Here is a 14575-nt window from a genome sequence, read left to right as displayed (position 1 = left end):
TCTTCTTCTTCTTCTTCTTCTTCTTCTTCTTCTTCTTCTTCTCCTTCTCCTACTTCTTTCTCTTCCTCCTTTTCTTCTTCTGGTAAGTGTGGCTAAAGCTAAAGATTTTTCTATGTTGTCTTTTAATTAAAGAGCTCTTCCTTTCATTGATCTTTTTCACTGTCTTTTCACTTTCAGTTTTATTTATTTCCACTCTAATTTTTGTTGTTTTTCTCCTTCTACTAACTCGGAGCTTAGTTTGCTCTTTTTGTTTTGAAAATAAAGTTAATTTGTTAAGCTTTTATTGTTGTTGCTATTATAAGTATTTGTTGTTATGAATTTCCCTCTTAGAACTGCTTTTACTGCTGTTATAGTATATAAATTATATTAATATATATAATTTGACTTATTTTATACTATGAATTTTATTTTTATAAAATTTATTTGAATTACACTAAACTGCTTTTTTGTGTATATCCAGGTCTTATATTTTAAGCATTGTTTCCATTCCAGGGTGGCCCAATCTGAGATATCTTTCTCTAATAATTCTTATCTTCTCGTGCATTTATAGGTGAACAGAGTTTAAGATATGCATCTTTTATGGCATAGATTTAATCTTCTTGAGTAATACTTTCCCTTTCCTACTCTCATTTTACTTCTATTACATTTTTATACCATTATAGACATTCCTTTTATATCTTGGATTAAAAAACACCTACCCCATCCACCCAGCATAGGTAATTAGTGGATATTCTATTTTTTCCAACCACATTTCTTTTCAGAAATGGGATGCAAAAAGTGAGGTTGAAAGTAAGAGAAAAAGAAAAAAAAAGAGAGAAAGAATAAATGAGACTTAGAAGAGTATCTATCTCTCTCTCTAGAGAGAAAGAGGAAATTTGAAAAAGAGTATCTATTTTCCTAATTTTAAGAATTACCAAAGTGACTTATTTGGGTTTGGGAAAATAGGTCTTCTGGGATTCTAAGTCTGAAGTTAAAGGGCACTTTTCTTGGGCTAGTTACTTCTCTATATACTTGTTGAAAATTATCTTGGTAAAATTATGCTCAGGGATTAGGAGTTATGTTTTCAGGAACCTCTAGAAAAAGGAACCCATTTGGTTAGTACTGCTTTGTAGGTAAGGTTTATTTAAGAAATAGAGCAAGTGTTGTAAGGGGACAGTGTGACCATCAACTGATATCTTCTAATGTGTCAGTAGGAACATGGAAGAATAAGGATCACTCCATAAGAAATTATATGCCCTAATAAGTGGTCAGATAGGTAGGGGAGCTATGGAGCAGCAAGAAGCTGAGAATGTTGGTATCCTGAAAACAATATGTCTAATTTCAAGGTTGCAATAAGAGAGCCCAGGAACTTTTTTATAGAGCAGAGAAAAATATATAGTTATATCAATATCTTATCCAAGTTTTCCTTATTAGGGTCATTAAGTTTTAGGGTGGGGGGCTTGAGTTTAGACTTAGACATTCTAATATCCATTCCCATAAATTTAATCAATCGTCGTCTTGGTCACTCAGGAAGGAGAAATAAGAAATAATGTTGATTTTTCCTTGTGTGATGATTCAGAAAAAAGTTATAGAAAAGTGCAATATTGTCAGTCCTTAACTTGAAGTACACATGGCTCCCGGGTCTACATTAAGCAAACTGAATGTAAAACTTACTGCAAAGTTTATTTTCACAGTCATTTGGACAATCTCCACATGGACTTCCTGCGTTATAAGGATTATTCATTTTGGCAGGATCATTTCCCCTTAAAAAAAAGGATAAAGAAAAAGGTGATATAATAATATAGATTGTTGGACAATGCATATAAAATGTTACTCACTATTTATAATCAACATTGAAAACAATTTTTGAAAACCACTTCTAGATAATGATGATAATCTTTAAGATAGGTTTAAGATTTCTAGACTTGCAATCATGACAATTTATCTTTCTGAATGTGTAACAGGCAACTGTGGGTTCCTAAGAACTTTAGAATTTACCCTATTCAGATAGTTAAGTTCTAACAGGACTGGAATCTATGAAGAGTCAATTCTTTTTTTTTTTTTTAAAGATTTTATTTATTTGACAGACAGAGATTACAAGTAGGCAGAGAGGTAGGCAGAGAGAGAGAGAGAGAGGAGGAAGCAGGCTCCCCGCTTGCTAACTTTCACTGAGAATTTTCCATCTATGTTCCTCAGATAGAGGAACCTGTGGGGCTCAATCCCAGGACCTGGAGATCATGACCTGAGCTGAAGGCAGAGGCTTAACCCACTAAGCCACCCAGGCACCCTTGAACAGTCAAATCTTAAGCAGAAGAGCTTTAGAGCCATTTATAATTTGTCACTTTTATTTATTTATACCCATAAGGACTTGGTAGGCACTCATGTAAAAGGACATGTTGAGAACATTTTAAGTGAGTCAAGTTGGAAATGTTCTAATTTAATCTTGCACAAGATCATGAGAAACTTGATACATGTTTCTCTTGTGTAGAAACATATAGAGCATTATAAAATACGAAAATCTGTCAATATGACTAAATCTAAAGTGGTAGATTTGGGGGAGAGAGAGTGGATGTGAATTTTTAGGTCTAAGGTAATAGGAAATTCAGATAAGACAGTTTTACCTGCAGATATCTAAGAAAACAAGGTGGATTATAACTGTATCTTACATAAATAATGTGCTTGAAAAATAAAGTAAATGTTCTGGTTACAATAGAATTCTAGTTGATATTGTTCCCTTTGATATCTGAATTGTTAGAATTTCATTTTATTTTTTTGCCTTTTTTTTTTTAAAGTAAGTTTTATGTTCAATGTGGGGCTTGAACTCATAAACTAGAGATCAAGACTTGCATGCGCTACCAACTAAGCCAGCCAGGTGCTCCCAAATTTCACTTTATAAAAGGAACTTATTCCTTAATTAGAGATTTTGTCAGACTCTTGGTCTAATCTTTGCTGCAGAATATTCTCTATCACAGTTCCATGTGTTTTACTTCTGTAATTGTCAGTTCACCAGAAACCACCACTAGCCCCTGAAAGATTTAGTCAATTGATGTGTTGTAGATGCAAAGAGATCTTACTGACGTTGGTGCTAATTATATAGATAAAATCATAACAAATATTAACTACTAAAATCAAGACACAATAAGACCAGAAAATAACTCATATAGAGCACTTATATAAATATATCTATTGAATCTACACTGATACTAGAGACCTCATTTAAAGTATAAATATGGTAGCATATTAACAGATAAATAATTTTTACTGATTCATATTGAATATTTTTTATTTTGCAAAACACATGGGGGAATAGCTGTTAAACATTATGCTTAAAGCTCATAGTATGATGGAAAATTTGCATATTCAACTATATAGGTACAGATAGCTGAAGGAGACATATGCAGACCACTCATTAACTTTCCTTAGCAGAATATATTTAAACAGGCATTTGTAGTGAACTATTAGAGGACTATAGATCAAGCTCTGAACAATCTCTAATTTCTCATGATTACCACTGGAACCACACAGTGTGCTCCTGTGACCTTTTTCAATCACCTTTGTCTGAAATTGATTGTGCCTATAGAGCAACCACAGTTGAGAGAGCAAAGGAGTCCACCTTCTCCTCACTGAGGCAATCAGATTATCTCTTCTAGGAGTGGTTACTCACACCTTGATAACACATAAATTTAATTTCTAAAGAAAAGGCATATATCAATAGTTAGACCAGAAAACTAAATAAAGGAACACTTCAATTTTCCATTTGTTTATTCTTGATATGCCACGATATTTCTGCCCTTGCATTCTAAATATACTTTAAAATGGTTGAAGTAGATATCCTTGTTTTTTTTGCTTATGCTAATCAATAACACAGGTAATAGCTTTGAATTTGGCATTCTATTAATAAAATATAAATAAAAATTATTTTAAAAATATGATATAAATAAAATTGTGTGTGTGCGCTTGTGTGTGTACAATGTTTTTAGGTATTAGCTAAATGACATTTTATCCCTAAGGTTGCACTTAAATTAAATGAAATATTTATTTGAATTTTCTTATATATTCTTTGATAAACTGGATTATGTGAGAGGGATATACTTCTAAAGACTTTGTGATACCAAGATGTATAATACATACTCATGACAATAGTGACAAACATAGAGAAACTGAGTTGCCAGTCTTTTGGGGCATGATGATATTCCACAGCCAATGAGGTAAGAAGTGGCCCAAACAATCTGTAATGATAAAGAGATTATTTTATTAATAATTTGACTTGGGCTAAATGATTACAATATGAATATTGTTATCCATGGCTGAAAATAAACATGTTTGCTTTTAGGATGCTTTGAGCATGGCTTATTAGGAATTAATAGAAACAGAAAGATTTGCATGTGTCTGGATAACACACATACATATGCACACTTATTGGTCATCCTTAATGCTGGCTCATTTTATTATCAACTGTATATGGAAAATGAGGTAAGATGATGAAGGCTGGTTGGTGGTTGTATAAAAATCAAATAACAGGAGGAACTTTATTTAATCATCAGAGAAGAAGTATGGTATAGAGTAGAATTTGCCTTTAAGGCAAAATATCTCAGTGTCAAATTCTATTTTTACCACTTCCTGGTTGTATGGCATTTACCAGTTTATGTTTTGAAATTTTATTTTTCTATTTGTAAAATTGTATAAATAATATTAGTATTATCTTCTATATCACAGGTGTTTTGTGGGAATTGGATAATAATTTTTCTTAAGTGTTTGGAAGAGGAAATATTAGGTTACCATCTGAGTGTAATGGAACTAATGGTCTTAGATATATATAGTGAATTTAGTCTACATTTATCTTAGAGAAATAAAAGGTTGAATTAATGTCACAAATTTGGCAGATTTTTAGTTCTCTGGGTGATCATTTTATTTGTATTCTCTGATTGTTTGATAAGGCAAATTAAATGAATAGTCTAATGTTATAACATTCTTAGATTCCTAGAACATATCCATTTTATACAAGGGTATAAATTTTAAAATAAGAATGCTATTTGCTGGTCTTTTATTTAGAATATCTGCATTGTTATCCATAAGTGATTTAAGTCTATGATTTTTAAATGGGCAGTCCTGAAAAAGCAGACCAAAGTTGGAAGTCTTATGCTTTCGAATATCAAACCTTACCACAAAGCTATAATAATTAAAACACTGGTAGTGGCATAACAATAGACATATAAACCTTAGAACTAAACTTGAGTCCAGAAATAAATCTTCACATGGTCTTCATATATGGAGAAATGATTTTCAGAAGGGTGCCAAGATGAGCCAACAGTGATTAGACTGTCTTATCCCCAAAAAAGTTGGAAAAACTAGATATCAACATGCAAATAAATGAAGTTGGGCCCTACCTTTTACCAAATTACAAAAAATAAGTCCAAATGAATTAAATATATAAGTGTAAGAGCTGAAACCATAAAAACAATTCTTAGAAAGAAACATAAGGAAAACACTTCACAATACTGAATTTGGCAGTGATTTCTTGGATAAGACACCAAAAACACAGACAGAAATGGAAAAAAAATAGATAAATTGGACTTTATCAAAATTTAAAACATTTGTGCATCATAGGATACTATTATCAGAATGAACAGGCATTCTATGTAATAGGAATTGATGTTTGCAAATCATATACCTGCTAAAGGATAGATATCTAGAATATATAAAGAACTCTTACAACTCAGCAACAAAACCCCAAATAACCTGATATAACCCAGCAACTCTAACTGGAGAAAGAACTTCTACAGAAGTAATTTAGGTTAAATGAAGTTCTGAGCTTGAGACCATGATCTGATAGGGTTCCTATCCTTGTAAGAAAGTGCTGGCACTCATGCTTTCACTCTCTCTCTCTCTCTCTCTTTTTTTTTTCCTCTCTCTCTGCAAGCATGCACAGACAAAAGGAAAGTAAAGTCCATGCACGGACATAATGAAAAGAAGGCAGAAAGAGAGCTCTCACAGAAACAAGCTATGCTGCAAAAGTTCATAGACTTCCAGCCTCCAAAACTGTAGAAAATAAATTTCTGTTGTTTAGTCCATCCAGATTGTGGTTCTTTATTACGGGAGTCCAAGCAGACCAAAACAGCACGGATGTGGAGAAATCAGAAGTGTCATTGCTACTGGGAATGTGTCAAATAATGCAGCTGTTCTGGAAAACAGTATACCAGGTCCTCAAATAATTCAGCATATGATTACCATGTGATCCAGAAATTCCATTTCTGGATATATACTCAAAAGAACTGAAAGCAGGATATGAACAGATATGTACACACCAATGTTCATGGCAACATTATTACCCATAGCCAAAAGTGGAAAAAACCTAACACCCATCAGTGAATGAATGGATAAACAACAGGTGGTATATACATACAATGGAATATTATTCGCCTTTAAAAAAGAGTAAAATTATGACCTGTGTTACAACATGAATGAACATCAAATGAGGATATACTGCTAAGCAAAATAAGGTAGACACAAAGGGACAAAAATTGAATGATTCCAGTTATATGTGGTATCTAGAGTAATCAAATTGATAGATACAGAAAGTAGAATGGTTCTTGCCAGAGGCTGGGGAGATGGAGAAGGGGGAAGTCATTGTTTAATGGGTACAGAGTTTGGGAAGGTGAAAAGTTCTGAAAATCTATAGTTGAGATTGCTTCATAACAATTTGAACGTAGTTAAAGCTACTGAACACTAATGCTACATAATTTTAAAATGATTAAAATGGCAAATTTTATAAAATATATTCATATATGCATATACAAATGATTGTTATGTATTATATATGTATATATGCAAATAATTATATATGATAAATAAAAATAATATATGTGTATATTTTACAGATATATACATATAATTTTATCACAGTAAAAATAAACCAGAGGAAGAGGATTCTCTGTATTATAAGGTACTATTTTTTTTCATCCTTTAGACATATTAGAAATATAATTTATAAGTGACACTGATGTTTTATGATTTTGTTAATTCCCAAAAGTCCAAATATATAAAAAAAGGAGACTAAAGAGTTAAGCAGCTTCTTTAAGCCATCTATTGAGGGAATCACATTTCCTTATGTTTCAAATTATAACAGGAACTCAGTGGGTCAAGTGCAAGTTTGCGAAAAGTGGGTAGAATGATTTTTCTCAGTGCCTGTTTTCCACACATTCTTCTAGACATTTAAACAATGCATATTTGCCAATATGAAGTTTACCTGAGTGTAATGCTCAATTGTTAAGTCATCATCTGTTGATATCTGTTCCCCATACTTGAAATATTTAGATTCATTGTACCAGATTTTAATTACACTTGACCACGAGATAGGATAAGTTGTCAAATGCATATTTTCTCCACAAAAAGTATCTGAAAGGGATAAAAAAGTCTGTGTCATACTTGAAGAAACTGGGAAATATATTACAAGGATAGTTTCCTCATTTTCATTTTACAAATATTTCACCAGTCATCCAAACAACATCTTATTTAAAAAACAAAAACAAAAACAAAAACAAACTCAGCTGTATCTCTGCTGGAAATCTCTGCTGGCAACTTGTGGTACTTAGGTTTAGTGAGAAGTTGACAGGAGGAGGTGATGTGCAAGCTTAGAAATCAGGTCAACATTTCAGACTCTGCCACTTCTGAGCTGTTGAGAAGGGTGAAACCAGTCCAAGTAGCTTATGGGTTGTAACAGGACCCATGACTTGAAAACAGCCACAGAGAAGTATTCATTATGCAAGAGCCTTGGAATAAGTATTTGCTCATTTAGCCATCCACTTGTGATGTGGGTTCTTGATCACAAATGGTATTCAGGAGTGATTTACCTTTCTCTGGGGCAGGAAAGATTCCTACTGATAATTCATGCATCAACATTGGGCAAAATGGCCAATAATTTGTAAATATGGAAGTTTCATTAGTATTTTAAAAATATTTTGTAATAAACAAGTATCTCATAAGTATTAATAATGTCTACTTGTATAGGAAGTACTAATAGCTTTTCTGGAAACCAGCAGTGATTCACCTGATATATATGCCATTGAGATGGACTCTTCTATGAGCACCTAAATTTGTTCTCATGTACAGCTCAGTAGAGTTGAATAGAACTCACCTCTCAACTCTATTAGTGTTTCAAAGGCAAAGGTATCCCTAGGGTGATATAGTGTATAGCTGAAATAACCATAGAATGGAAAGCTTCTAGCTATCTAGATGTCCATCCAGTTATCATTGTATTACTCAACTATTCTGTAATGTCAAGAGCTTTGATTCTTGTTTCTGATGATAAGAATCTGAAATTTGAAATTTGAATATCCAAATTTAAAAGTTAATAATAAGAAAACAGTGCACTGGGCCACAATCCACTGTCATTTATGGGGCCATATATAGACTGAATGACTTAACTTACCTTTTGCCAGGTTACTTAGTGTTCCCTAAGGATTTTTGAGTATGGAGGTGAGTCATGCAGATGTATATACCTACTTGTAATTCGCCTCTTAATTGAGTTGCTTTCTCGTAATTCACACTGCTTTGACAACATTCTGGCATTTTGTGCAGCTTCTTCACTCCAATCCTACAGTGGAGGAGTAAAATATAAGAACCTGGTCTTATTGGCATTTCCATGATAATATTCTAGTTTATTGTTTCTAAAAATCCAAGGCTAGCAATATCCTCAATTTCATAATCTAACAATTTAAATAATAATATTAAATATTCTGGTTGGAAGAGGGAGACAAAACTTTGACTCACCATGTTAGCCCTTGAATTTATAAAATCAAAATTTGGTAATAATATTCAGATATAGCTTCTCTTTCAGAAGTGTGAAAGAGTTCAAGTAAATGCTTTCAATAAAACAGATCAGGGTTAGAAATCCATTCCATTATTTATTAGCAGTTTCATCTCTGACACATTATTTAATATTTTTGAATATGTTCTTCATCTGTAAACTGTGACCTATCATTCATGCCTAATAGTTTGTTCTAAAGTCTTAATGTAGTAATTTATGCAACACAATTGTAGTATGACAAATCTTATACTATGTGCTCTATAAATAAACAAAGACTAGGTACGGTGTCACATGTCTCCATCTAAAATTATAAATAATAATAAAAGTAGTAGCTAAAACCACATGTCAGGATCTGTTACCAATTCTGTACCCATATTTTCAAATTTTGACCCAGAGCAACTCTATAAGGGAAGTACTATTGTTATCCCCATTTGCAAATGGCGAAACAGAGATGTTGCATAATTTCTTAGGGTAACACAACCCATAAGTAGCCAAAAAAGAATTAGAATCCACATTATTCTGTCTTCAGAATGTGTGCTCTTAACTCTTATTAATCAGTGTCAATTGTGTTGAATTGAAGCATTTTGTCAGGCGTATCTCCAGGTAAGTTGAAAGGAGGTAGAAAGTCTTTATCGTTAATCATGGGACTTTGACGAATGTTCTTCCTAACACTCTTTAATCCTTACCTCTGCATGCAACACATCACCAACAAAAATTGTAGACTTCAGTTTTTACTACCAGCATTGACATAAATCATTCACTTACTCTTTAGAAAAGTTTTGGATGACACCCGACTTAGATTTTCACCATTTTTCCTGGTAGCAAAGATGTTTCACTGTTATACGTGTATGCTGCCATCTGGGTTCGTTTTACAGAATTACCCTTCACGTTGAAGGAATTTAGTAAATCTTGAGATGAATTAAGTAAGTCATTAGCCGTTTTGTAAGGTTTGATTGCTTCATGTGAGAAAAGTTATAGTTTAGTAGTGGATATATCTACCCGAGGAAGTGGAGATGATACAACAATCCTGTTAGGACACAGGATCTCCTGGTGGGAATATCATCATTGCATGCCTTAGTTAAAAACAAAAACAAAAACAACAAAAAAAAAACAAACAAAACCCTTGCTTATTATGACCAGATATGACCAAGTGATTAGGACTACCTCTAAGTTATCTGGGTGACTTACAACTCATTGCTTGTTGTATATGCCGTGATGATTTACTACCAGGTCACTTTCTGAACCAAAGCACTAATTTCCTCTTAAGCTAGGAGTCCTGTCTACTGACAGTTCTACTGTCTGTCCTTTGTAAAAATTGTCTTGCACCCAGGAGCATAACCCTTTCCCTGGGGTAGTCCATACCCAACAACTGATGGATATGGGAACTGTAAATTCCAGGCCACTTCCCTCCTACTCAGAAGGGTTGTCTTGGTTGTATTAAGCTTCCTGAAGAATTATCTGAGCCCTCTGTTGTGACTATAGCACAATCCAGCTTTTCCATATGTCCACTGCTGCTTTTTTCTCTACCTCCACAGGTAGGTATCCATCTGGTGATTGTTCTCCAATAAACATTCTGCATGCTAATCTCCATCTGAATATACTTATCTTGTCGCATAAACTACCTGCATCGTTCATTTCATACAGTCTGTGGTTCAGACCTCTTTAAAGAAGCTGTCTAGGATATTACCTCTGATTAATACTGGTAAGATGCTCCTTTCTTTCTGTGACAGACCCAGGATTAAAATCACAAATGAATAGTCAGGATTATTGCATCAAAGCTATGAATTCTGGCTTTAATACGTGGTTCCATTTAATTGATTTCTAACCCTATGTATGGAAACTTTTAGAAAATCTCTGCCTGGCAGTTGTGATTGCCTCTTCAGCCCTGCTCTAACTCTTTCAGTTCCTTTCTAGCCACATCCAACGCATTGTTTATGGAAGAGCTCAACACTCGTATTCCTTTTAAAATATGATTCAGTCTTACTGGTCACCTAATTTATAGTCTTATTGATCTCTCCTGCCTTTACACTTTCGCACCTGAATGTATTCATTCTTACATTAGGTTCTAAAATTTCCTTTGTAGTTGCCTTTAGTCCACAATAATATAATCTCTGAAATCAGAGTCTATACTTTCCATTTATTCTAAAATTTCTTTAGAACCTCCTAGCTACATGTGTTTGCTCCTCTGGAAACCAAGGAGTTTGGACCCTGTTCGTACTAAAGGAGGTGCCTGGAGCTGTGCCATTTGCATTTGCATCTGTACTTAATTCAATGCTTATTATTTGAATGCTAGCTAATTTCTCTGAGGTTCGGACTCATTATCAATAAAATGGAGATGACAGTATTATCTGGATCACAGAACTATTGATTTAAATGAGTTAATGTAACAAAGTTCTAAAAGAATGCCTGTCAATAGTAAGCACAATATACATGTCAGGCACAGCACTCACAATGCAAGAAAGCCTGTGATAGGTACTGAATTTTTATTGTTTTGTTTAAATAACACTTTCTCTTTTAAGGTGACCAAGAGATGAATTTCAAAATAATGTTTTTCTTCACTTGCTTCCCACTTTCATCATTTGCCTGAGGAGATGGTCCCTTAGACTCGCTCTCCAGAATGAGTGCTAATTAGAATTAGAAATTTCTAATTCTTGTACACTAGACCCATCCAAGCAAGGTTAAAGGGACCAGGATAAGGTTGCAGAGAGACCTGAGTGATACTTCTGGGAGATAAGACTTATGCAGCTAATCACCTGGTACTTCTGAAACTGCCCTAAATTTGTTGTGTTCTGTAGCACCTACTCTGCTCACACACCAGGTTTATAATGGATAGACAATTCTCTTTTTATGGGATGCAGGGAATTGGGAAATAGGTTTGTCAATATTGGTTTATCTGGCAGGACCCCCTAACTTCGAATCTGGACATTGTTATGCTCCAATAATGGGTCCGTGATTAAAGGAGCGAGACTGATACAAAGCAAAGGTCAAGCAAAGCTTGATTTTGCACCAAACATCAAGAATCTAACCGAACGTTCAGGGCCGCACCTCTTAACAAGAGAGAGCGACCCTTCTCTGCTTCACAGTCTAGCTTTTAAGGACAAAGGCCATGCGGTCAGGCCTGGCCCCACACAGGTGACCAATGAGATTGTAACACACACAGGAAACTCCACAGTGATGCTAGATGACCAACTGAGTTACAATTTACCCTAGTAGACATTTGAACCAGCCTATCACACCTTGATTGGGATTGGCGCCAAAAAGGGCTCCCAAAGGGCGGGGCCCATACTCCTTGGTAACCAGGGAAACAGTATGCATGCCCCCACTGATCGATGTCTCCACCTGGCCACCTTTGTACCTGGCCTTTGTTACCTGTAAATCTCCTGGGGGAAGGGGAGCAGGGACAGTTTCTAAATAGGTCCTTACAGACATCTTGATTCTCAGATGAGAGTCTAGTCTCTGGGCTGCTGCCCAATGAAGACAGTTATGAATTGCCTCTATAACTTATAGCTCACTGTGCTGACAGTACTGGCCGGTAGCATCAGCTTCAACTGGGAGCTTGTAGGGGTCTCCACTAGAGACTTTCCAGATCAGGATCTCAGACAGTGGGGCCCAGGAATCTGTGTTTTAAAAAGTTCTTTGGCAATTCTTTCAAGATTAAGAAGCACTGTCCTAGGGTACATTAAAAATAAAATTAGCCTCTCTGAGTTGGAATTGTTGCTCTGTCATTTAAAAACTATGTGGTTTTGGGAAAGTTACTTACCATCTCTGTGCCTCCATTTTTTTTTTTAATTTTAAGATTTATTTATTTGAGAGAGAGAAAGAGAGAGGGTACATGCACACAGAGGGAGAGGGAGAAGCAGACCCTGCCGAGCAGGGAGCAGGATGTGGGGCTCTACCCTGGGACACTGGGATCATAACCTGAGCCAAATGCAGATGCTTAACTGACTGAGCCACCCAGGGGCCTCTGTGCCTCCATTTCTTCTGCTGTTAAGTCATAGATTTGTTTGGGAAGACTAAAGTTTTAGTATACTGAAAGTGAAGAGAACTTAATAAAAACTCAGTAAACACTATTACTATTATTGACATCATTGTTGCTGCTTAATTAATCTCACCATCTTCAGCATGTTGCTGGCTGATGGAACTACTCCTCTCCTGAGGGTGTTATGTACAGTAACGATTTCTTCTTGGACAGTTGCCAGTTCAGTGAGGAGAGTATTATATGGAACATATGGAACTGGAATTGGTTTTGCCTGTGATCAGAAAATTAATTTAATTAGTCTTATTTCTTTTATGTGTAATTCACCACTTATATTCCTAGCAGACCTACAGCAATATGAATTTGTAGTTTATATTTACTAGACAATGATCTATAGGATTTTAAAATTAATGATTGGTCAATAGATTATTTTCCATTTCTCCAGTGCTAGTCTTTCAGGTTTCTGAATGTCATTTTACATTATACAAGTGTATAGCATAAAATACAGGATATACTATGATTGGGGTTCTTCAAATTTATGATTGGTACGTTGAGCCATGTAAAAGTACTTTTTAGGGCCATATAAGCCACAGTGAAAGATATCTTGACATTATACTGACTTCCCTTCCTTGGCTCCTATCCCAACCCATTTCCTGCAGGTGTTCTCTTTGGTTCTTAAATAAACCACTTGCACTCAAATACTGTCTAAAGGATGTATCTAATCTAAGATATTAATTATTGAATACAAAGTCTCCAGTGTCTTCAACTCAGATTCTACCTTTTTCTCTTATGCTTATGAAAAAACATTAGCATTTACATGTGTATATGTAAGTATAAAATAGAATTAAAATCAGTTATAATCCAGAATTAATGACTATTCTTTTAATTTGTTTACCCTTTATCTTGCAACTAAGAAGAAAACTGAATGGCTTTAATATTTTAGGTTTTAATTCTATGAAGAGCAGCTTCTTTTTTGTGTGTACTATATATCACATATACTTCATTCCTTTTGTTTAAAAAGTGGCAAAACATACATAGTATAATTTGAATAGTATCTGTTTATTTCTCAAGTACCATAGGAACATCAGCAATTTCTGAACAAATAGGATCCAACACCATACTTTGCTCAAATTTAGTAGTTATTTCATTTATTTTATATCCACATAAAATAGGAATGGGAAAAAGACATAAATATAGAATCCAGAAGACCCTTCGAGAGACTATTTCCTGTGGATATCATTTCCTCAAAAACACAGTCCTATGTGCTATTTTCCTTCATACTTCAGGTAGCCCTCATCTGTACTCGAAGAGAGGTAGGGAACGACCAGAATTCCCTTCCCATATCCAAGTTAAATTTTCTTTGTTCCTCCGAACTCTGCTCCAGTGAAACTCATGACATATTGCTCTACCATCTCGTTTCTGAACATTCATTCTCCTAAAACGTTTTTGTATCACTTCCTCTCATTCATTGAAATTGGGCCTTCTGGTTTTTTGGTGTGTGTGTGTGTGTCTGTGTGTGTGTTTAAAGATTTTATTTATTTATTTTTTTTTTTGAGAGAGAGGGAGAGAGCATGAGCTGGGTCAGGGAGGGGCAGAAAAACAGTAAGAAGTAGACTCTCTGCTGAATAGGGAGCCCCATGTGGGACTTGATCCCAGGACTCTGAGATCATGACCTGAACCTAACACACATGTTTAACTGATTGAACCATCCTGATTCAACTGATTGAATTTGTTTCAGAAGGCCCAATTTCAGGGAATTGACTGCAGAAATAGACGTGGACAGGATGAATTTGTTTCAGAAGGCCCAATTTCAG

At 34.8% G+C, this 14575-nt stretch overlaps 1 protein-coding gene across 1 annotated transcript in view; it reads right to left on the bottom strand.

Annotated features, from left to right (window-relative positions):
- CRISP1 (cysteine rich secretory protein 1) overlaps positions 1-14575 on the bottom strand; it is a 30912-nt gene that overhangs the window by 2573 nt on the left and 13764 nt on the right. The window contains exons 3-7 of the mRNA XM_059399050.1: positions 12898-13035; positions 8482-8572; positions 7226-7374; positions 4111-4208; positions 1654-1742 (exon numbers count right to left, since the gene is read on the bottom strand). Coding sequence (XP_059255033.1) covers positions 1654-1742; positions 4111-4208; positions 7226-7374; positions 8482-8572; positions 12898-13035 — 565 coding nt within the window. The remainder of the gene's footprint in view (positions 1-1653; positions 1743-4110; positions 4209-7225; positions 7375-8481; positions 8573-12897; positions 13036-14575) is intronic.

The sequence above is a fragment of the Mustela nigripes genome, chromosome 5, assembly GCF_022355385.1.
Source record: "Mustela nigripes isolate SB6536 chromosome 5, MUSNIG.SB6536, whole genome shotgun sequence".
NCBI lineage: Eukaryota > Metazoa > Chordata > Mammalia > Carnivora > Mustelidae > Mustela > Mustela nigripes.
This window is presented reverse-complemented; position numbering and strand designations above follow the sequence as displayed.